The sequence below is a fragment of the Neophocaena asiaeorientalis genome, unplaced genomic scaffold (assembly GCF_003031525.2).
Source record: "Neophocaena asiaeorientalis asiaeorientalis breed wild unplaced genomic scaffold, Neophocaena_asiaeorientalis_V1.1 scaffold53, whole genome shotgun sequence".
NCBI lineage: Eukaryota > Metazoa > Chordata > Mammalia > Artiodactyla > Phocoenidae > Neophocaena > Neophocaena asiaeorientalis.
The window spans coordinates 164,256-186,803 of record NW_020174134.1 but is presented as its reverse complement, the minus strand read 5'-3'; the positions used below and the strand labels follow the sequence as shown (position 1 = coordinate 186,803).

The following is a 22,548-nucleotide window of genomic DNA, read 5'->3' as shown; positions in this document are numbered from 1 at the left end:
AGTCATAAGGTAGGCTTTGATTGGCAAGGAGCAGGTTTCCAAAAGTATCCCCTCACACTTGTACATGTAAATAGACTTCTTTCACAAATAGCACAGAATAATTTAAGATAATTACATATGGGACTATCAAACAGTCTTCATATATGCAGGCAGTTTGCGGTTTCAGGAAGCTACTTAGTTCTCTAACTGGAAATCTATTTTTTGGTGAATAGTAATTTATACTTCAGATTTATTAATTTTTGTAATTAGTGGACATATTATTCTTATAAAATATAGTAGTAAAAAGATAATGTTTCAGCTCTGTATCTCTTTTGTTTGTTTTTTTTTTCCCCTTGACTGGAATTCTTACTTTTGTTAGTGCTTTTTGCCCAACTTTTTTTTTTAAGCACTTTAACCAGTCAGAAACTATATGATGAAATGAAAGTAATTTCTCTTCATTGTAACTACCCCTGTTTACAAGCCCAGGGTTGTTCTTCATATTTAGTGAGATCCCTGTTCTTCTTGTACTACCTCAGTCAAGTCTGTATAGGCTGCTTGATCATTGGAAGTTTTACGTTGACTGAAATAATGTAGGTTGTAGGCTTCTAGAAAACAAGTACTTTTGCTTCTGTGCCCTTCCATTGTCTAGCACGGGATTGAAAGAAGATTGTATGAAAGAGGGACATCTGGAATATGCCTTACTTTTTTCTTAATAGCTAGTGGCAGGGCCGAGGGAAAGAAGACACTATAGAATAATGCATGTTTATATGAGATGGTAAGAAAAACCCGTATTTATACTAAAATTATAAAAAATGTGCTACCATATTCATGCTCTGTGTGTTAGACAAAATAGAAGATGCTTGAAATAAACAAATGGGACCTAATCAAACTTATAAGCTTTTGCACAGCAAAGGAAACTATAAACAAAACAAAAAGACAACCTCTGGAAGGGGAGAAAATATTTGTAACTGATGCAACCTACAAGAGCTCAATTTCCAAAATATACACACAGCTCATACAACTCAATAACAATAACAACAACAAAAAACAAACAAAATCCCAATCAAAATATGGGCAGAAGACCTAAATAGACATTTCTACAAAGAAGACATACAGATGGCCAATAGGCACATGAAAAGATGTTCAACATCACTAATTGTTAGAGAAATGCAAATCAAAACTACAAAGAGGTATCACCTCACACTGGTCGGAATGGCCATCATTAAAAAGTCTGTAAATAACAAAGGCTGGAGAGGGTGTGGAGAAGAGGGAACCCTCCTACACGGTTGCTGGGAATGTAAAGTGGTGCAGCCACTATGGAAAACAGTATGTAGGTTCCTTAAGAAACTAAAAATAGAGTTGCCGTATGATCCAGCAATCTCACTGCTGGACATATATCTGGAGAAAGCTGTAATTCGAAAAGATACACGGACCCCAGTGTTCATAGTAGCACTATATACAGTAGCCAAAACATGGAATCAACCTAAATGTCCATCGACAAATGAATGGATAAAGACGATGTGGTATATATACACAGTGGAATACTAGTCAGCCAAAAAAAAAAAAAAAGAATGAAATAATGCCATTTGCAGCAACATGCATGGACCTAGAGATTATCATACTAAGTGAAGTAAGCCAGACAAAAACAAATATCGCATGATATCACTTATATGTGAAATCTGAAGTAGGATACAAATAAACTTACTTACAGAACAGAAACAGACTCAGGCATAGAAAACAAACTTGTGGTTACCAAAGGGGAAAGCGAGGGTGGTGGAGGAGGGATAAATTAGGGTTTGGGGATTAGCAGATACAAACTATTGGGTTGACCAAAAAGTTTGTCTGGTTTTCTTGTAAGCTGGCTCGAGTAGCACTTAGTTGTCTTTAACTTCATTCAAAACAATGTTAGATTGTATTGTGACAGCTGTCATATCAGCGTGCATTAAAAAAAAAAAAATCAAAATTGGTGAATTTTTGCATAGCCATTTTAATATTGAAGATGGAAGAAAAAGCAACATTGTCAGCATATTATGCTTTATTGTTTCAAGAAAGGTAAAGATGCAACTTAAACACAAAAAATTTCTGCAGTGTATGGAGCAGGTACTGCGACTGATCGAACGTGTCAAAAGTGGTTTGCGAAGTTTCGTGCTGGAGATTTCTGGCTGGACGGTGTTCCACTGTTGGGTAGACCAGTTGAAGTTGATAGCGTCCAAATCAAGAGATTAATTGAAAACAATCAACGTATACCACATAGGAAATAGCTGACATACTCAAAATATCCAAATCAAGCATTGAAAATCATTTGCATCAGCTTGGCTATGTGAATCGCTTTGATGTTTGGGTTCCACATAAATTAAGTGCAAAAAACCTTCTTGACCATATCACCTCACGGGATTCTCTACTGAAACATATCGAAAATGTTCTGTTTTTAAAACATTGTGACAGGCGTGAAAAGTGGATACTGTACAATGATGTGGAACGGAAGAGATCGTGGGGCAAGTGAAATGAGCCACCACCAACCAAACCAAAGGCCGGTCTTCATCCAAAGAAGGGGATGTTGTATATATGGTGGGATTGGAAGGGAGTCCTCTATTACGAGGTCCTTCCAGAGAACCAAAGGATTAATTCCAACAAGAACTGCTCCCAAGTAGACCAACTGAAAGCAGCACCTGATGAAAAGCATCTGGAATTAGTCAAGGGAAAATGCAGAATCTTCCATCAGGATAATGCAAAACCGCATGTTTCCTTGATGACCAGGCAAAAACTGTTACAGCTTGGCTGGCAAGTTCTGATTCATCCTCTGTATTCACCAGACATTGCACCTTCAGATTTCCACTTATTTCGGTCTTTACAAAATTCTCTTAATGGAAAAAATTTCAGTTCCCTGGAAGACTGTACAAGGCACCTGGAAAAGTTCTTTGGTCAAAAAAAATAGAAAGTTTTGGGAAGATGGAATTATGAAGTTGCCTGAAAAATGGCAGAAGGTAGTGGAACAAAACAGTGAATACGTTGTTCAATAAAGTTCTTGGTGAAAATGAAAAATGTCTTTTATTTTTACTTAAAAACTAAAGGAACTTTTTGGCCAACCCAATGCTATATATAAAATAGATAAACAGCAAGGTCCTACTGTATAGAACTGGGAACTATATTCAGTATCCTGAAATAAACTATAATGGAAAAGAATACATATATATGCATATGTATAACTGAATCACTGCTGTACAACAGAAACTAACACAATATTGCAAATCAACTATAATTCAATAAAGAAAAAAAACAGAAGATGCTTTGATGGTAATTATTAGTGTATACATTAGAATTTCTAGTGTCATGGTTTAAGCACCATTTCACATATACCTGTAACTTAGCAGCCTAAATGAGGCTAATGTGATTAACTTGCCAAGGCCAGGAAGGGGTTACATTTAATAAAGAATATGTAAAAAGCTACATCCTGAGCTTTAGTAGGGAGTATGACTCAGAATCTTAATTTTAAGGAGTTACTATTGCTTTATTAATAAACTATTAACATAGTAGTTAATTCTGAAGCTATTATATTAATAGGTTCATTAATAAACAAAGATTTTTTTTTTCTTAACATAAGGATTAATGGCTCTTGGGCTTCCCTGGTGGCGCAGTGGTTGAGAGTCCACCTGCCAATGCAGGGGATGCGGGTTCGTGCCCCAGTCCAGGAAGATCCCACATGCTGCGGAGCTGCTGGACCCGTGAGCCATGGCCGCTGAGCCTGCGCGTCCGGAGCCTGTGCTCCACAATGGGAGAGGCCACGACAGTGAGAGGCCCGCGTACAGCAAAAAAAAAAAAAAGATTAATGGCTATTAATTAAAATTAAACCTATCTTGTTCACTGAAGTACAGACTAATGTTGATAAACTTGCCATTTTGTCTCAAGCAGTATTTTAGGAAACAAAGCTTACTATTATTTTTTTTATTAGAATGCTTTAGACATGATTAAGTCATTTTATTTTGACCTATAATCAGCCTCCTGAGATGTAATGAGAAGTCTATTTCAATACACAAGTTTAATTTTCAGGGTTTTTTTTGTGTTTTTTTGTTTTTTTTAAGACAAAATTTCCTATCAGTGTATGTACCTGATTGTCTTAAGCTAGATTAGGCCATCTGGTCTCTTTGGAAGCCTTGTTCTGGCTTCTAGGTTTATTCTTGTGGCGTCATTGTCCCCTTTTTTGCAGGGCCCTAATGCAGGGGCCATGCTCTCACCTGTCCCAGCCCTACCAGTTCTTTGAGGTCCCTGAAGCCTGCTCTGATTCTGCCATTTCATGCTCTTGTTCTCTGTACCCCAGGCTTTACCTTTGGATTATGGTTTCTGTTGTATTTTTTCTTATCTTGTGTCTCAACAAAATTGTTTGCTCCTAGAGCAGGTAGCATGCAGTTGGCCACAGAGGCAATAAATATTGGCTTTGTACTGCCTTATGTTACCTTCCTTGGTTGAATTTTTAAAAAATCATTTGAAGAAAGTATAGATAGAATGTTGATGGGCTCACTCTGCGCACAGGAGGTCCCCGGTCACAATGTCTCCTTCACAACGCTCGGTACATCGTCAGGACATCTTGGGAGCAAAGGTGTCCTCGGTTTGGGATTGCTCAAGTGTTTGAAGGGTTGGGATCCCTCATTTCATCCGCAACCTGGGTTCCAGATTAAATGACCTTTAGGTACTATTATGGGTTCTGAAGTTAATGTTACCTTGGTTTCCTGAAGCCCCAGTGTCATGGAACTGTGCTTGCTAAAGCAGGAATGGGGTTGGGTGTTATGGGGTAGACGTGGAAGCTCAGCCCTCTAAGGCATATTTACGTGGCCCAGAAAGTCTCTTTCTGGAAAACCACCAGCTAAAATTCATTTAACTAGTTGAATTAGAGAATAAGAATTCAACATGCACTAATTTTTTTTTTTTTTCCTATGGAGGAGAGAAGATTAAAGTTAAGGAGGAAGTAATTAAATATCGTATACATTCACAGGATATTTACTAATAATGCATACTGCATTCTTTCTGCTGTTTTCTTTAGGTGATTGAAGACAATACTGGAGTCCGCCGGGTGGTGGTCACACCCCAGTCTCCTGAGTGCTACCCCCCAAGCTACCCCTCGGCCATGTCTCCAACCCATCACCTACCCCCCTACCTGACTCACCACCCGCATTTTATTCATAACTCACACACAGCTTACTACCCACCTGTTACTGGACCTGGAGATATGCCGCCTCAGTTTTTTCCTCAGCATCATCTTCCCCCTACAATATATGGTGAACAAGGTGAGTAGATTGCTGGCATCGGGAGCTGTTGGAACTGGTTACAACATTTAAGTAGCTTGACAGAGCCAGTGAGCAGCTTTGTTTCCTCTGTAATAAACATGGTAGAAGAGGTTCTATCTGTTGTATAAAGCTCATGGTAAATTCCTAACTTTCTTTGTCTTGAATTGTGTCTTGCAACTCTTTCTTTCTTTATATGTTTTCAAATTCTGCCCTCATCCCACGCCACAGAGAGCAGGTAGTGGGAGAGCCACTTCTTATTTCAGAAAAGAGGCAGTAACCTATCATATGTTCCCATGTCCTGATAACATATTTTTATGTGAGCATGGCCCAGGACAGAACTGCAGCACATTATTTCTTAGGCATCCATATGGTCTAGCAGTAGAAGGGAATTTACAAAGGGTTTTGTGCCCCTTTTCCAGTGATAGAAGACTGTGAGGTCTTCGTAAACTTTTGGTTTCTTGGATGCTCTGTTGCAATCTTGGCGAACTCCAAATCCCCGACTGTTGGTGTGGTCTTCCTGAACGCTGTTTTTAGTTTAAGAATAGCCATTAGTGCAGCCACAGTTTCACTGGTTGTTAGGCAAATATTTACCTTGAAATGAAAAAGAGTCTCAGAGATACCGACATTATTTCTTTTTAGTTTTGGCCTTGGTGTTGGTTTAGTCTAAAGCCCTTCTCTATCAAAATGGATACTAAGAAACCAGATAAGTGAGGATAAAATTAGACTTCAACCTCTAGGACTTTGCAAAGGGATTTTCTTCTGTGTCTGACTGTGAATTGAAGTGTTTTATTGTTTCAAACACTTATTACATTGGTTTACAGATAAATTGTATGAGAAATGCCTGTTAGTTTTGGAGGAAGTTATCACCTTACCTTCTCTCATCCACTTTATGTGTGTATATATATATATATGTTTCCCCCTGTATGTTTATATCACATTGGAATATTTTCTTATTAACAAAAGAAAAATTTGAGATGGGTATTTTAAGTGAAATACCCTGTGTCCTGTTGTAACTTAGGGATAGAATTTGATTTTTTGTAGTTGTAGTAGTTAGAAAGAAATTTAATATAATTCAAAAGAATCAGGTGCTATTATAATGGGGTATGGAGAGATGATAGCAAAAGAAGAATCAATACTTTAATTGCATGGAGGCATCAATAGCTTCCTATTGCTAAAGGCTTTTTGCCTAGTAGCATAACACTCCAAAACATCAGACTGGGCATGTTCCATGAAAACATTTTGATAAAAACTGAAAAAATTCAGTTAATTAAGTATAGTTTTTAAAAAAGTATTCAGTACTCTGACACAGTACCCATTAAGTATTTGAGTATTTGTCAGAGTTTTCTGGTTGGGTCTGAGCTTAATGACAGTGTGAAAAGCCTTGGCTACTGACTCATAGCTTGATGAAGAGTGTCTGACCTGCCTTATTTCAGCAGTCTTTTAGTAGGATGCCACATAGTTACTGTTTTGTGAATGGTGTCCTCTGCAATTTTATACAACAGTATGATTTAAGTCATCGTTAGAATTAAGCAAAGAGAGAAATTATATTGTCTTCATTGAATAGGGTATTTTGGTTTAATTTCATTAAAATAACACAGAGCAATAATGTAAAATAAAAGTGCCTTCATTGATTCCAAATTAAAGAAAGCGGAAAACAAAAATCCTTTGCTTTATAAATAAAAAGCCTTTTATATATTGTCTTACCTTAGTTCTCAGTGTGCATACACCTAAAAGCAATTTAAACATTTAATTTCCCAAACCATGTGAGTTTAAAAGTTCTTGATGTTTTAAAATATTATTCTGTCAGTACCCATGGTGAATATTTTAAGTCTCAAGTGTAATGCGTTGTGATATTTAAAGCCTTTTTACCATTCTTTTTGTATATGTTTAGACATAATTTATTTGGGCATGCACTTTTTGAATAGGATTGTGTTTCTCTAGTGCAGATTGGTTATCTTGTAAAGATTTGCTTTTTAAAGGTCTTCCTCAAGCTATGTGAACAGAAAGAAAATGAAAAGTGGAGCTTTACCATTGAACAATTGAAACATTAGTCATTAAGTTATATAGGGTGACCATACATTCCTGGTGTGCCTAGGACAGTGCTGGTTTAGGTCTCGTGTCAAGAGAAATAATTAGAAATGCTCCCTAATCATGCTCAGAAATACTCAGATTTGAATGGTCACTCTGTGTGCGTGGGGCCTTTTTTTCTTATAAACGTGGAAGGACGCAGTGTCTGTGTTATACATTACCATTTTTATTAATGTCTAAATAGAATTTTTAATTGCTTAAAAAATTTAAATTTAAAATAAATGTTTTCCCTTAAGATCGTGAGATTATTTTGCAGGCTCCCATTTTCTTTTGAGCCATGTAAAAATATGGATAGTGAAGCCAGGTGACATTCTACTAGTCAGTTTGTCTTACCTCCTGATTACCCCAAAATACTAGTTTATGACCGTAGATTATTATGCTTGGCACCAGGTTCCAGAGATGGCTTATATTTATCACTACAAGATCTCCTTGAACATTTCCCCTGATTCTGTGAGCTTTGATTATTTTTAATGGAAATTTCTCATCTTTTCATTTTAGTAGGTTTTGTTCAAATGTTGGCTCTTCTAGGTGGCACAAATAACTCCTTATATTCTAGTTGCTATATACTTTCTGATAGAAATGCTATTCTGTCCGTAAGGATAAGCATACTTTCAAGTATCTTGATTCTAAGAACACATTACTTAAGGGGGTATTTTATTTGTTAATTCTAACTTTTTTTGTATGTTGCAACTACTAAAAATAACAGGCAAAATCAAGCTTAGTTATCTATTCAACTAAAATATGAACTCCTGGTGGACAGTAACCCTTCTTCAGTATTTCCCATAATTTCTGGAACATTTCTGAACATACAGTATAGTTTTTTAATGATTAATTATTCCTTTATTGGTTAGAAATGAATGGGAATATTTTAAACATGTGTAATCTGCCTATCGCTTTTATACTGTATTTAGTAATATGTTAAACTTCTTCCTTCAGGCATCAGGTCATTTGACCCTGTAATAATTTGTTATTGGAAACGTAGACTGAGCTTGCATTTGTCATAATCATCATTTTAGAAATTATACCACTCTATGGAATGTCGAGTTATATCACCCGAGAAGACCAGTACAGCAAGCCTCCGCACAAAAAGCTGAAAGACCGCCAGATTGACCGCCAGAATCGCCTCAACAGCCCTCCTTCTTCGATCTACAAGAGCAACTGCACAACCGTGTACAACGGCTACGGGAAGGGCCACAGTGGTGGTGGCGGCGGAGGCGGGGGAGGAGGCAGCGGTGGGCCGGGCGTTAAGAAAACAGAGCGGCGAGCAAGAAGCAGTCCGAAGTCAAGTGACGCAGACTTGCAAGGTAATGTTCAAAGACGTTTGCCGTGAAAGAGTGAGACGCCGAGTTTTCTGTCAGGGCGTTGCATGGCAGCTGGTCTTTCTGCTAGGAGCGATAGGGTAGACCTTCTCTTATCTTTTGCTTAGCAAGGACAGGATGTTTTGTCATCTCTTTTCTATTACTACTTCATGACAGAAGTGTTCCTTCTTCGATCACACGTGCTGTGTCACGTTCTACTTAATCTCAGTAACAAGTACCTGACAGTGTTTTCACGTTAGCTTATTTCCGTTGTTTCATTCTAAGTAGACAAATGTGGAAGAGATCCTAAGTAAAACAGGTAAACTTTCTAAGGAGTGTAGGGCTAGTTTAAATCTCAAAATAATTATACCTTATAAAACCAGATGTAATTACTTCCATACTGTAGTGAAATTTATCATCGTGTAAGGGAATATATTTCTGTCTCCCTCATCAGTTATTGTTTTCAATGCCACCTTTGGCATCCTGAATGAAGTATTCATAGACCAAGGATGAGAGGGAAGAATTAGGGGCACCACATATAAATAGAGAGACATCAGTTCAAAAGGGCATTTGTTTCTTTGTAGATTAGTCTTGTGGCTGTAGATCAATAAATATGGGAAGAAGGTGCGCGTGCTTTAAATGAAGCTTTTAGGTAAGACTTAGACACAACCTGTTCTTATGCCACAGGAGTTAAAAACAGAAGCTTTTTATATAGGCATATGTAGAAGGCTGACTTAAGGGAAGCAAAAGGAGAACATTTTGATAAGCTAGGTGAGATAACAGATAGAAATAAAGACATGTGAAAGACAAGGTAAGAACGGATTATAACACTATTAAATACACTCCTTCCTTATCGGACCTCATCCAGGTAGAAACCGGCATTGTGTATGTGAGAATGTGTTTGTGAATGAAAAAGACAGAATTAGTGTATGGTTGATTGTGTAGGGAAGACTGGCCTCTGTCAGGGCAGAGGAAAATTAGGTAAAACCAGACACTGGCATCAACATTTCCTCCCGTGTTGTTCATATGAGTGAACTGTAGCACGAAAAAGAGCAATAGTAAGATACAGTGAAAAGTGAGCAGTAATTTCTCTGTGAGATATATTATAGGTGCTTTTAATTTTGTTTATTCTTTTCTGTATTTTCCAACTTTTATTTAATTACCATGCATTATTATTATAATTATTAAAACATAAACAAGTATATAAGAGTGACCCAAGATTTAAGAGGCTTTCGAACAGCTCCTAGTGGAAAGTGCTGTGTCTGCTGTATAAAATGATTTTTAGTCAAATAATACTATAATTTCTAAGTTTGAAATTCAGTTATTAGCAAGTTATAATTTTCAATCATGGGCATTTAAGAGAGAATTCACACACAAAAAAATTAGAAATAGGTTTTCCTAAGGAGAATTTTAGTCTACAGAAAAGAGAAAAAGAATGTATAAGCTGTTTTCAGAGAGCTTATGAAGTTTGAACTACCTTGATTACTTGATTAATTCTTTAATACTTTTTGTTCTGACTTGCATCAAAAAAGATTTAAGGCAGATGAAATAGATAAATATAATAGAGGCAGATAAAACAAATTTGAGTAAGGTCTAAGAGGCAGAGAGACAATAAGAGAAGGGAAATAAGATGAAGCAGAGTTAAAGTTAGCATACAAAATTAGTGAAGTTATGAATTACCTGGCAAAAGTAAACCTTCCTTATATATGCAATTATTTCCTTTTACATATACCTAAATGTGTAAGCTGCCCTATATTTTAATATTCTCTCATAGCTGTAAGAGAGGAAATGGATTTGCATTGAAATCAATGCTGAAATGTTTGCTAATGTACATATGTTTACAAGCCTTTTGGCATTTTACATTATGACAGAGTATAATTATTTTGAGCACCTCAAGCTCTTTGTTGTCGTGTAGAAAACATGTTATTGTGTTGGTAACAGTGAGATCTTTTCCACTATGGGCTTCTGGGAGTGTGTGTTTCACAATGAAAAGAGTTAGAAAATATTTTTATCTCACCTTCAGTTCAAACTTGGTGTATTGTTCCTTTTCTCATCACAGTATTTGCCTACTCAAGATCACTCCAAGTGCTACTCTCCACATGGTTTAGCCATGAAATATATAGAGTCAGATGGAGTATTATTTTATGTACTCTAGTGCATTCCAGTAAGGATCTGAAGGGGTTTACATATTGGATAAAAAAATAACTATTTGCTGACATGAATTGAAAACTTACGTCCTGACAAAAAAATACACACAGGTGTTTGGAGCAGCTTTATTCATAATTGCCAAAACTTGGAAGCAACCAAGATGTCCTTCAGTAAGTAAATGGATAAATAAACTGGTTCATGCACACATGGAGTATTACTCAGCACTAAAAAGAAATGAGCTATCTAGCTGTAAAAGACATGGAGCCACCTTAAATACATGTTACTACGTGAAACAAGCCAGTCTGAAAAGGCTACATACTGTATGATTCCAACTATCCAATAGGAAAAGGCAAAACTATGGAGGCAGTGAAAAGATTCATAGATGTCAGGGGTTCAGGGAGTGAGGAGTGAACAGGCAGAGCACAGACGATTTTTCAGGCAGTGAAACTACTCTGTCTGATACTGTAATGGTGGGTACATATCACATACATTGGTCAAAACCCATGCAGTGTACAACACCAAGAGTTACATACACCCTAACGTAAACTATGGACTTGGTAATGGTGGCGTGTCAGTGTAGGTTCATCAACTGTAACAAATGTACTGCTCTGGCGTGGACATGATAGGTGGGGCAGGCTCCGTGCATGTGGTGGGTGGGGTGTATAAGGGCCTTCTTTGCATCTGATCAGTTTTGCTCTGCAATTAAAACTGCTCTGAAAAGTAATCTATAAAAAAACAAATATCTGAGGAAACTGAGGACAAATAAGACGAAGACACGAGTAAGGTTGTACAGAAAGAATCCCGAAGGGTTGTTTGATGTAGGCCATCTGTTTGGCTTTGAGCCTCCAGGTTGTCCGAAGCAAAGAGGAAAACCTGAATCAGGTGGAATAGGTGAACAAAAGCACCTCTTGTTCCTGGAGTCCATAATGTTGTTCATAGTGGTTCAGCCCTGTCTGGCTCAGAATGTGATTGTTGGCTGAAAGGATCCCAGAAGGCTTCTTCTGCCTTCTCATACGTAAATGGCAACATTCTCCCAGGGTATCTTTTTGCTTGAATGTACTGCAACTGACTCCTGTACCCAGGAAGTAAGTTTCTCAAATAATTCTTAAGTTTTCAGTGCCATCTGATTAATACGAAGCTACAATTAATTCTAGTATGTTGATCTGTTTACATTCATGTGTAGTTAGCACAAGATTAGGGTTTATACTTAACCATGACGTACAGGTTGTGGTATTTTTCTACATTCTACTTAAGATGCCCACGTTTGCCAGAGGAGGCCAGCTTTTAGTCTCAGAATTCCCTAGTTTTTGAGGGAATCTACTTGAATTACTTACCGCCTTTTTACCACTTAGAAAATACAAATGTAAAAGGAAAAGGGCAAACTTCAAATTTGTACCTGGTCCTGTGATAAGCAAACAAATTATGTTAATCTAAACAAATAAATATATTAAAAAGATGGAGATTGCTTAATTACTCTCTGGAATCTTGGTTCTCTTGTTTGTACTTCAGAAACACTGGTGGAACTTCCAAAAAATGCAGACCCCTAACCCTCATTGCAGACCTGCTAAACCAGAATCTCTTCACCTGATCTGGCTTCATGTTTTTTTATTAAACTTCCACTGAGAATGATGGCCAGCAAGATAGAGAACTACTGTTCTGATATCAAGGATGGTTATGGAAGGTGTGGTTTGCTAATTTGTATATGATGTGAGGTAGGAACTTTAGCTCACCACTTTCTCCCCACCTCCTAGGACTGTGTGTGGCACATAGTATGTACTTAGTAAATATTTGTGGAATGAACCCTGTGTTCTTAACTGCCCTGTTTTCTAAAACAAGCCATCTGCTCTGCAGCCAACCCCTCCTTTCATTTACTGCTGGTACCTTTAGGAAAACAGCTTAGGCAGGACAAAGTCTACAGTACCATCAGGGAAATGTACGATTCCAGTTTTCTTGTACACCTTGGAGTTGATGGTGTGATGTGGGCAGAGAACAGTTGGGGCTTTGGTATCAGACACACTTGGCTTAGAATCGGGTTTTGTCACTTGCTGACTATTTGCTTTTAGTATTCCCTGAATCTCTGTATCCTCATCAGTAAAATGGGTATTTTAATTCCCAATATTAAATATTAAAAGTAGTCTATCTCGGTTCTTAACACCTCAGTATAATGGTCACCCTTGTTACTTGAATATTCTTATCGTCTCCCCCCTGTAATCTTAGGGTCAGCTCTCATCAAGATATATGCCCTTCTCAAAACAAGTATCTCTATGTGCCCCTGCGCCCCCTTCTCCCCCTCCCGCCATCCGATGCCGTCTCTCTTGCCTTCATGCCCTCGCCCTGCAACTCCTTCCCCTGTAAGCCAGAAGTGGCTTCCTTCTGCTTAAACCCCTCTTCATTTTGAAAGCTCAATCCTGTACTCCTGGACCTCTACCTCTGAAAGTTGCATCCAGGCTCTCTGAGAGAGATTGCTACTGGGGTAAAAATGTGCTGCCTTCCCAGAGGTGCCAGATTTCACACATCTTCTCATCACCCCATCAGGGACACTTAAAGTTCCGAGTGAGCGAGAACTCTGGATACCTTCTTGGGGCATCCTTTCTTTGGCATCTCCTCATACATTTTTTAGAAACCTGAGTTAGGATTCCCTATGCTTAGTCTGAGAAGGACCACCCTATGTTTTAGGAAATGGGATTATCCATCTTCCTCTCCATCCCATCCTCTGATTACGGCCGCAGCTACATCAGATCTGAACGTTCCCCTCCCTAAGGAACCTCCATGGTGGTCCCCATTGTCCAGAGAATAAAGTCTAAGCTGCTTGATGCTCACCTTCCCAAGTACTTTAGATTTCCCCACCAGCTGCCCAGAGTTTTGCCCTATTTCAAGAATATGCCTCATCTTCTCTTCTTGGCTTTTCCTTCCAGTCCCTGTGCCTAGCACACTCCAACTCAGTCCTCAAGAGCCAGCTCAAATATCATCTCTTTCTGTGGAGCCTGTCTGTCTCCCCAAGGCATAGTAATGGCAGATTGATTAGGGGAAAATATTGCAAGAAAATTTCCCTTCTCTTTCTTTTCCTTAACCTTCATTTGATTTTAGTTCAGTGGCAGAGCACCATGTCCATAGTTGTTCAAGGACAGGGTGACAGAATTTGTCCTTGTGTGCAGAATGTTGTACAAGAAGAGCTGGGCCTTGAGCCTCTTCTGTGGCCCAAACCAAGTTAAGGTTGTCATGTTCCTTTTATCACAGAGGCTACAGAAGTTTCTGTTGCTCTTCATTGAGTGAGAGGGAAGTTTCATCCTTCCATTTTATCCTTGGTAAAAACCGAAACATATGATATCAAGGAAGTTATTCAGAGGATACAGTTTTGTAACTGAAATCTCCTAGTTTTCAGCCAGCACTGTAGTCCCTGTGTCATATTGATATATCCTCAGAAAGGAGAGTTAGGTTATCTGCTGGTACTGTTTTAGAAATGATTATGTGAAACCAGAGTGAAAAACGAAAACTTTGGTGAGGATCCACTGTCTGATAATATGAAAAGACTTAAGTAAGCAACCCCATTAATAATGGGGGGGGGTTGTTTGGGTAGGGGAAGGGGAGAAAGAAAGAACATCAAGAGTGTTTATAAGTCACAATCTCCAAACACCGTGTGTGTGTGTGTGTGTGTGTGTGTGTGTGTGTGTGTGTGTGTGTGTGTGTGAAAGTATTTTGTGCGTGCAGTTGATACTGCTGACCTTTACCTCATCCCTGGGTTTATCTTTTTCAGTCATTACTTGAACATTTTAAAACCTTAATGGATTTGTAAGATAACAGTTGTTTGTGTTTTAGATTACGTGATACATAACAAGTCATTTCACTAGGCTTCAGTTTCCCTTTCAGTAAAATGAACAGGTGAGTTAAAGTCAGTGATTTTTCAGGGCTTCCCTGGTGGCGCAGTGGTTGAGAGTCCGCCTGCCGATGGCAGGGGACACGGGTTCGTGCCCCGGTCCGGGAAGATCCCACATGCCGCAGAGTGGCTGGGCCCATGAGCCATGGCCGCTGAGCCTGCGCGTCCAGAGCCCGTGCTCTGCAACGGGAGAGGCCACAGCAGTGAGAGGCCTGCGTACCGTAAAACAAACAAACAAACAAAAATCTCATGTGGATCCGCAATGAAATACAGAATCCTTCCTCCCCCCCACCATCTCTCTCTCTCTCTTTCTCTCTCTCTCACACACACACACACATACATACGCAGGCGTTGTAACAGCAGATAGAGTTGGTGCTGCTGTGCTTGGGGCGGGAGATATGGGCACTTGTCATCCGCAGAGCTTTCCTCACCCACACTTGGACTCTGGCTGTTCAGTCCCAGGCCACAGCTTCATCGCCATCTAGGAGCTTGTAAGACACGTGCCCTCCTGGCCTGCCCAGACCTGCTGGATTACACTTGGTGGAGGTGGGGCCCAGCAACCTGTGTTTTGTTGAGCTCTCCAGGTGGTAATCAGGCACAGTAACATTTGAAAACCACTGGCCCCGTGAATGCCAAGCAATTTTGAAGGAAGATTTTTAAATGAGGGGTATGGGAGGCGTTCAGTTAAAACACTCATTTTAAGTTGAAGCTTATTCCTTTTGTAGTACCTGTATAATGATAAGCATATACGGGAGGTGGAGAGAGTCCCTTTTATGTTGCTAACGTTTAAGTAGTAGTTTACGTGAAGACCTCTAGAACTTACAGTGCCATGTGGGAAAACATTGGGACAAAATGGTAAGACTTCCAAATATAGAAGAAGATGAAGATACAGCATGCTTTTGGCATTTGACCTTTGGAATTGTTGACAATCCAGAGATTCAGTTACACTGTTGATAACATTCCATCACATAGAATGATAGTTTCTGATTGTAACATTGAAAGCCGGTGACAAAAGCATTATTCTTGTGCTTTTCTCCTTCTGACCCCCAGTAGTAGTATTCCTTATTACCAGGTTTTTGTGTTCTGATTTCTTCTCAGATGGCCCTCCCTGACATTTTTCTCTTTCTACATTTTGCTATTACTGGTCAGAAACCAGAATCTGACCCCTGTATGTATGTACTGAAATTAGCATGAAAGTTTATTCATTCTGCAGATAAGAATTGCTGTAGTGAGGGTGAGGACGGCCTTTTCCTCCCGAGGTCTGAGATTGTGGGCAGTTGCCGGTTCTTGGAGGCTGTCTCTTGCTGGGTGGCTTGGCTCTGGGAGGGGCGGCTGCATCCATCTGTGCAGGGCTGACAGTCGTTTCCTTTGTTTGGAAGGGCAAGCCTAATGTTAATAAGGTCTGGAATGTGACGAGTCAAGGCAGATTTTCTTTTGGAGTCTCTTTTGGTCCTGGCTCCCTATAAGAGAGAACACTGGTGCTGTTCTGTTTAAAATAAGGTGTTTAGTGGGGCTTTCACACTTCATAAGTGGCTCATTTCTTCTTTCACCTGCAGCCTTTTTCTCTCATGAGCACATACCTCCTAGGCATACTCTGACTGGGTGTTTTGGAAGAGAGTTTACTTGTGCAGGGGGCAGGGATCCTTTCTCCCGGTGTGGGTGCTTTCCACACTGCATTTGAAAATGGTACAGTTTCTAGTTGGATTTTCATTACTGCTTCATCTCAAGTCTTTGGTGATGATAAATCCCGTGTGTTTTCACCTGTCTGCAGCTGCATATGAATCCTGTGCATGGCAAAGATATCAAGAAAACATGAAAAAAAAATGAGCTCAAGTCAGTGGAATTTACCCATTCTTCTGCCAAGTACAGTCTGAAAAGTGAAATTAGTCCAGTCAAACCCAAGTGACTTTTATTTTTTTGAAGAGACAATGTGGACCCTTGGATCAAAATGCAGGATACACTCATTTTGGCAGGAAGCTGGGCAATTAACACCCTTACTTCCATTTCAGATGTAGAGTGCCAGATCTATCCCCTAGTCTCCAAGGCCGCTCAGGGATGCTGGGAGAGGTCTGAGCAGGTTTCCAGGCCCTGCGACAACTGCCTGCGTGTGGGATGGAAGGGAGGGAGGCTTGGGGACAGAAGGCTGTTTTCAGGAGGCAGGTGCTGCTCACTGACATGTGCTTTCTGACCTGGGCACTATCCTCTGAGGGCCAGAGCTGGAGAAATCCAGCAATGAATAACTTTTTTCAGTAAGACCCCAGTGTACTGATTTTTTTTTTCCTTCCAGAGGCATTGACTTTCCTGATACAAAGGCAAAATCTGTGGCTCAACAAAGAGGAAAATGTGGTGGCCCAAATTTTTGCTGTTGAGTAGAGTGTATAGTTGTCTTTATCAAGTTCCATCACTTATCTTTTTGCCTTTTGCCCTTTCCCCCTGTATTTCTGTTGCAATCTGGAATGTTTTAAAGATGTTAACTACATGGTTCTTTCAACAGACAGGATGAGATATTTTCGTCATGTCAGTTTAAGAAGTCTTAACGCATTAAATCATACTTGAAGCTTCCCATTTTTCACTTACATATAAAAAGACAGACAACATGCAAACATTTTTTTGAGTTTTCTCTTGCAGTGAATGTTCACCAGAAGATCGAGGGCAGAATTTTGATTAGTTTCTACCATATGTAGTACTTAACTCTGTGAACCCATATTATTTTCTCTGCCTTTTTTTGCTTTCTTGGGAACTGATCATAGAGGCATTTAGATGACATCAGAACCCATGTGGGTAAAATACATGTCATCCCAAAGAACCCTTTAAACAGCAGGTATAAGTGATGACATGGTTTGTTTCTGGTACATATATAACCTTCAATTTTATTGAATTGAAACTTCTACATGTTATTCTCTCATTTAGCTAAGTTGAATTCTGAATTTAACTGGGTCAAAGGGCATCGTCACAAATGTGCCATACTTAGAAGCAAAATAACATACTAGTCAGGACCTTGCAGATCTGGGTTTAGTCCCACCTCTGCCCCTTGTGAACCTTGGGCCTTTGGGCAAGATAGTTAATCTCTCCAAGCTTCAGTTTCTTCATGTCTGTGTAAAATGGGGACCATTAATAGCACCTATTTCAGAAGACTGTCATGAGTTCTTAATACAATTTTAGAGGCACTAAGTGCTTTAGAAATGTTCAAGAATATGGATAAAGAAAGACCATGGCATTTTTCTGCTTAAGAGAACCGCCTCATGTGGGTCATGTTAACAGAACCCCCAGCCTGGGAGCGCACCCCCTGGAGTGCTGCAGGACAGGGCCTCCTGTGTTCTGAGTCGATGTTGAGTAACTTTCAGTGCCAAGGATTTGAGATATGAGGGGAGTCAGAGAGGCATCCAATCCCAAGAAAAGACCGTGACCGTTTACCACCAACAGCCTGGTAAATCCTGGGCAAGAATAAAATTCAGTTTCCTCCTTATCTCTCCTCTGCCTCTTCTCTGGGCTGGATTCTCTTGTGAGGCCCAGGAGTAGAGCCTAATGGGCCAGCTTGATTCTGTGTCTGAACCTTCTCAACACATGGCTTTAAATTACTTTGCTAGGTGTTAGAAGTGCTGCAAAAGAAGGAGTAACTGGAGATGACTTGGGCAAGCCACGACTTCTCTGTATTTTGCTAACACTCATATTACTTGCTGTAGGGCCGTTAGTTAACCCAGACGGATAAGCTTGCTAGGAAAGCCACTAAATTTCAAGCTCTTTCACAGTTCTTCCTTATACCTCAGAAGTCATACACGTCCACATTCTGTTGGTCACATGTTGTACCTACTGATACGGTGTGGAAGACGTCTACCCCGAGGTGGGATGATGGTGGGGTGAGGTAGGGGAGGGGTCATCTCAGAGGCTGACCACCACCACATGGTGTGTGGAGCCGGGGACCATGCCTATTAATACTCCATCTGAAATAGTCTCGGCATTTGTGATGGAATTTTGGCAACTTTCCAGCTGTTATGTCAACATTGATTTTGTCACTACATCTCCTGTGGAGTGGTCCTTTAGGATTCCTGTATGTAAGTGCTGTATGAAGAGGCAGGATATTGAATCTCTGGGTTTACAGGACCAGTTTCTTGTAACGTGACGATTATAGACAGTATTGCAGATATGCTAATTACAGGCCATCGTTTCTGCTCTGACCAGCCTTGGCTTTTATTTTCAACTTAATTTGCCCGACCATACACACCACAGTGCAGCCGATTATATCACGCTGTTCCAATCTTTGGTACTGTAATGAGACCTTGAAATTCTATTAAGGATTGAGTAGAGAACACAAGGGTAAAATGGGTAAGGTCCATGAGAGACAGCAGTGATACCAGCTCATTGCTTGCGATTTAGGATTTACAAAGTAAAGAGTGTAAATGTCGCTGTAGTTGACCGTAAAATCTCCTCTTCTTGTCTTCTGGTGCTGAGTTTGCATTCTTATATGTGCTTCGTGCCCCACCCCCCCCATTGTAGCTGCTACTTCCCAGCTGCATCAGAAGAATGGAGCTTTCCACGCAGGCAGGCGTTGAGCTCAGAAAAGGGGCAGGAAAGAGCAGGTGATAGTGGTGGGGATGATTTGCTCCAGGCACAAAAGGGAATTGTGATAACCTGAAAACTGGAAAATGAGGAGGCGGGAGTGAGAGGAGAAGGCCTCAGAGGAATGGCACATTGAAACAAAAGGAAGTGGCCAAAAGGAAAATAAGTAGAACGAAAGGAGGAAACGTGGTGGACAGGGAAGATTCTGTGGATTGTGGAATAAAGATAATTTGGCAAAAACAAGAGGAAGAAAAGCAGAGAGGTTTCGTGGTTCCATTTTCATAGATTGCATTCCACCCACTCAGTCAGCATTTTCCAGCGGAGTAGGGCACAGCCCTTTTGCCCTGTGTGGTCCATGAACCCTTTTATTGGTGGCTCCACTTTGGGCAGCTCCACTTTGACCAAATCTCCATGTAAATAAAACTCTTACTCTTTCCCCTTTGGGCTTTCCAGAAGCTTATGTCTTCCTCCTGTGCTGAGTTAGGACATTCACTGCCAGTGTAGATTTGATAAGCGAATTAGAAATGAAGCCTTACACAGAACTTCACAGCGTTAGCAGTACACTAGATTGAAGTATTGGGTTTTTGGATAGTGCTCTGCAGTTGTTAAAGGGATGTTTTAGAGTTTGGGTATGCTTAAAAACTGGAAATTTAGAAAAACAATTTCCTTTTTAAACTTTAACTTGGAAGTTAAGAACAAGAAAGGGGTTTACCTCTACCCTTGAGTTAGTGTGCTTTTGTTAAAAGCAGCCTGCTTTAATCAAATGTCATTATTTTTAGGTCCTCTAACAAACTGAGGTTACTTTTTGTTTGTTTGTTTTTAGTTTAGATTTATTTAACTTATAGAAGTAATATTTACTTATTTTGACAGTGAAAAAACTACAGACATGTAGAGCAGTCATCTCTCTCCCTTTAGCCATCTCAGTCTACTCCCTCAGAAATAGTTTGTATCTTTTCACATCCTTTGAAGTAGTTTTCATCCTGTTCTTTTCTTTTTTTTTAATTCATTTTTAACATCTTTACTGGAGTATAATTTCTTTACAATGGTGTGTTTGTTTCTGCTTTATAACAAAGTGAATCAGCTATACATATACATATATCCCCATATCCCCTCCCTCTTGCGTCTCCCTCCCACCCTCCCTATCCCACCCCTCTAGGTGGTCACAAAGCACCGAGCTGGTCTCCCTGTGCTGTGCGGCTGCTTCCCACTAGCTATCTATTTTACATTTGGTAGTGTGTATATGTGCATGTCACTCTCTCACTTCGTCCCAGCTTACCCTTCCCCCTCCCTGTGTCCTCAAGTCTATTCACTGAGGTTACTTTAAAATGCAGTCAGCTCTTTCCAAAGTCAAAAAAGGAAGTTCACTCTTAACTTTACATTTATATATAATAAAAAAGAATATTGATGGCATTTCTAGTAAGTGCTCAGATCTTGCTTCCTAGGCTTATTAGATCTACCCCAAGAGAGCAACATGAGGAAGTGAGAGGGAAGAACTAGGTCTACAAACAATTTTTTAAAGATTTTCATAAATGCATTTGTTACTGCTGTGCTTAATTCACATGGTGAACTTACATTGACCTCTTTTTCCCTATTATTTGAAAAGACAAATTATTATATGGAACAGTAAGCTCCTTAAAATCAAGAGGGATGGAGAAACTGCCATATTTTAGGTTCACTGAGTTCCTCAAAACTATTTAAGTATATTGCCAAGCACATTAAAAAAAATAATATTTAGTCTTTCAGGGAGATTTTTTTTTTTTTTTTGGTGGAATGTTGCCCCAAGGAACTCCATAAGATATCAGCATCTTTTGAAAACTCGGGTTAAAAATCATGTGTTACTTAAATTAAAATGGTTGTTGGTGCTTTAATTCTTCAGCTATCATGTTATTTTATTTTTTGACACACACTGACACTATTAATACTTACGATTCACACTGTTATCCACAAGAGGGTAGCTCAAATTTGATGGCAGACAGTATTCTATTTGAAACTGTGTTTCCTTTTTATTGAAGATTTCTGTGTCTGTAAAGTATTATTCTCCACACACTTCAGTCTCTGGATTTAGTGAACTCAACGCATCTCGAATATCATGTATAAGGGCAAAAATGTCTCTATTAATGTTTGATAAGTGTCTACTGTATTAGCATTTTATAGAAGAAAGGTTATCTTTTTGGTAGTAAGGATACATGCGTTGTAGAATCAGTAAGACTTTCTGCTGCTTTGCCTGATTCTGCAGTTGGATAAATGCCTGTTTTCTGCACCATTTATTTTAAGTAATTTCAGGGCCAGTTGGTGACCATTCTGCAGTCATGCTGCTTTTAGTTGGAATGGGAGATACGAGTAATCTTTTATATATTAGCCTTTATTACTTAAGCTTTCAGAACTTTGGTTGTCTGAACTTGGTAATCTGTGGAATGTTTTGTACCCAGAAATTAGGATTCTCATTCATTCTTCTCTTTTTCTTCTCTTTTATACTTTTTTTTATCCCTTGCATTTTAAAATTCTGCGAATTCTCTCCCCTGCCTCCCCGACTTTGAATGCCTGGCTTTCACGATCTGCCATATTTGTCATCACTAATACTATGAATGGACCTTTAAAATTTAGAATTATTTCTTTATTCATTCATCTGTTCACTCATTTACTACTGGGGTATTTTTGTTTTGCTTTTGGAGTGGGAAGAAGCAGGAAATGATAGATGAGAAGAATGCTTTTAGTACTAGATTTTTATCATAGCTCTCAACCCATTTACTTTTGAAGAAGAAAGGTTCAAGACGTGCTCTTATTTTAAGACTATGTTACAAGCTCATTGAGCACATCTGAGGAAAAGGATAGCACTTGAGATAAGTTCATGGCCCTTCTTTAAAAGAGCATGATCCACTTGGTAGGTTTTCTGTGTCCTCTTGTTTCCATCTCCTTCCTGCATTTTTGGAATCATTTTTATGCACGAGATGGGAAAAACGGGAAATCGGAAGATTGACATTAATTTGTTTGACCAGGAAACGGCATCTGAGCAGGGGTAAATGCCAATACAATCAATCTTTTTTTTGTCCCTATGCTAAATTGGGGGTAATACCTAATCTGTTGTTGTCAGACCCCCCCCCAATTCAGCAAATTTCAGTTCCATATTCCATATTAGTAGGAGAATGGATTAAAAGTAAAAGTTTGTGATAAACTCTGACACAGTCCTGGCATGTATGTAGTATGAACTCAGTTCATTTAATTTGGCTTTATTTTCTTTGCTGTCTCTATTCGTATTGAAGTTACTGTTGCCCATGAAGAGGTTAGCTCAACGGAGCACACCTCTGACGGGCTATAACTAACAAAT

The 22,548-nt window shown here is 39.4% G+C and overlaps 1 protein-coding gene across 2 annotated transcripts in view; it reads left to right on the top strand.

The window, feature by feature from the left end:
• FNDC3B (fibronectin type III domain containing 3B) overlaps positions 1 to 22,548 on the top strand; it is a 244,498-nt gene that overhangs the window by 95,732 nt on the left and 126,218 nt on the right. For both annotated transcript variants that reach the window (XM_024754771.1, XM_024754770.1), the window contains exons 3-4: positions 5,015 to 5,258; positions 8,363 to 8,650. In XM_024754771.1, coding sequence (XP_024610539.1) covers positions 5,015 to 5,258; positions 8,363 to 8,650 — 532 coding nt within the window. The remainder of the gene's footprint in view (positions 1 to 5,014; positions 5,259 to 8,362; positions 8,651 to 22,548) is intronic.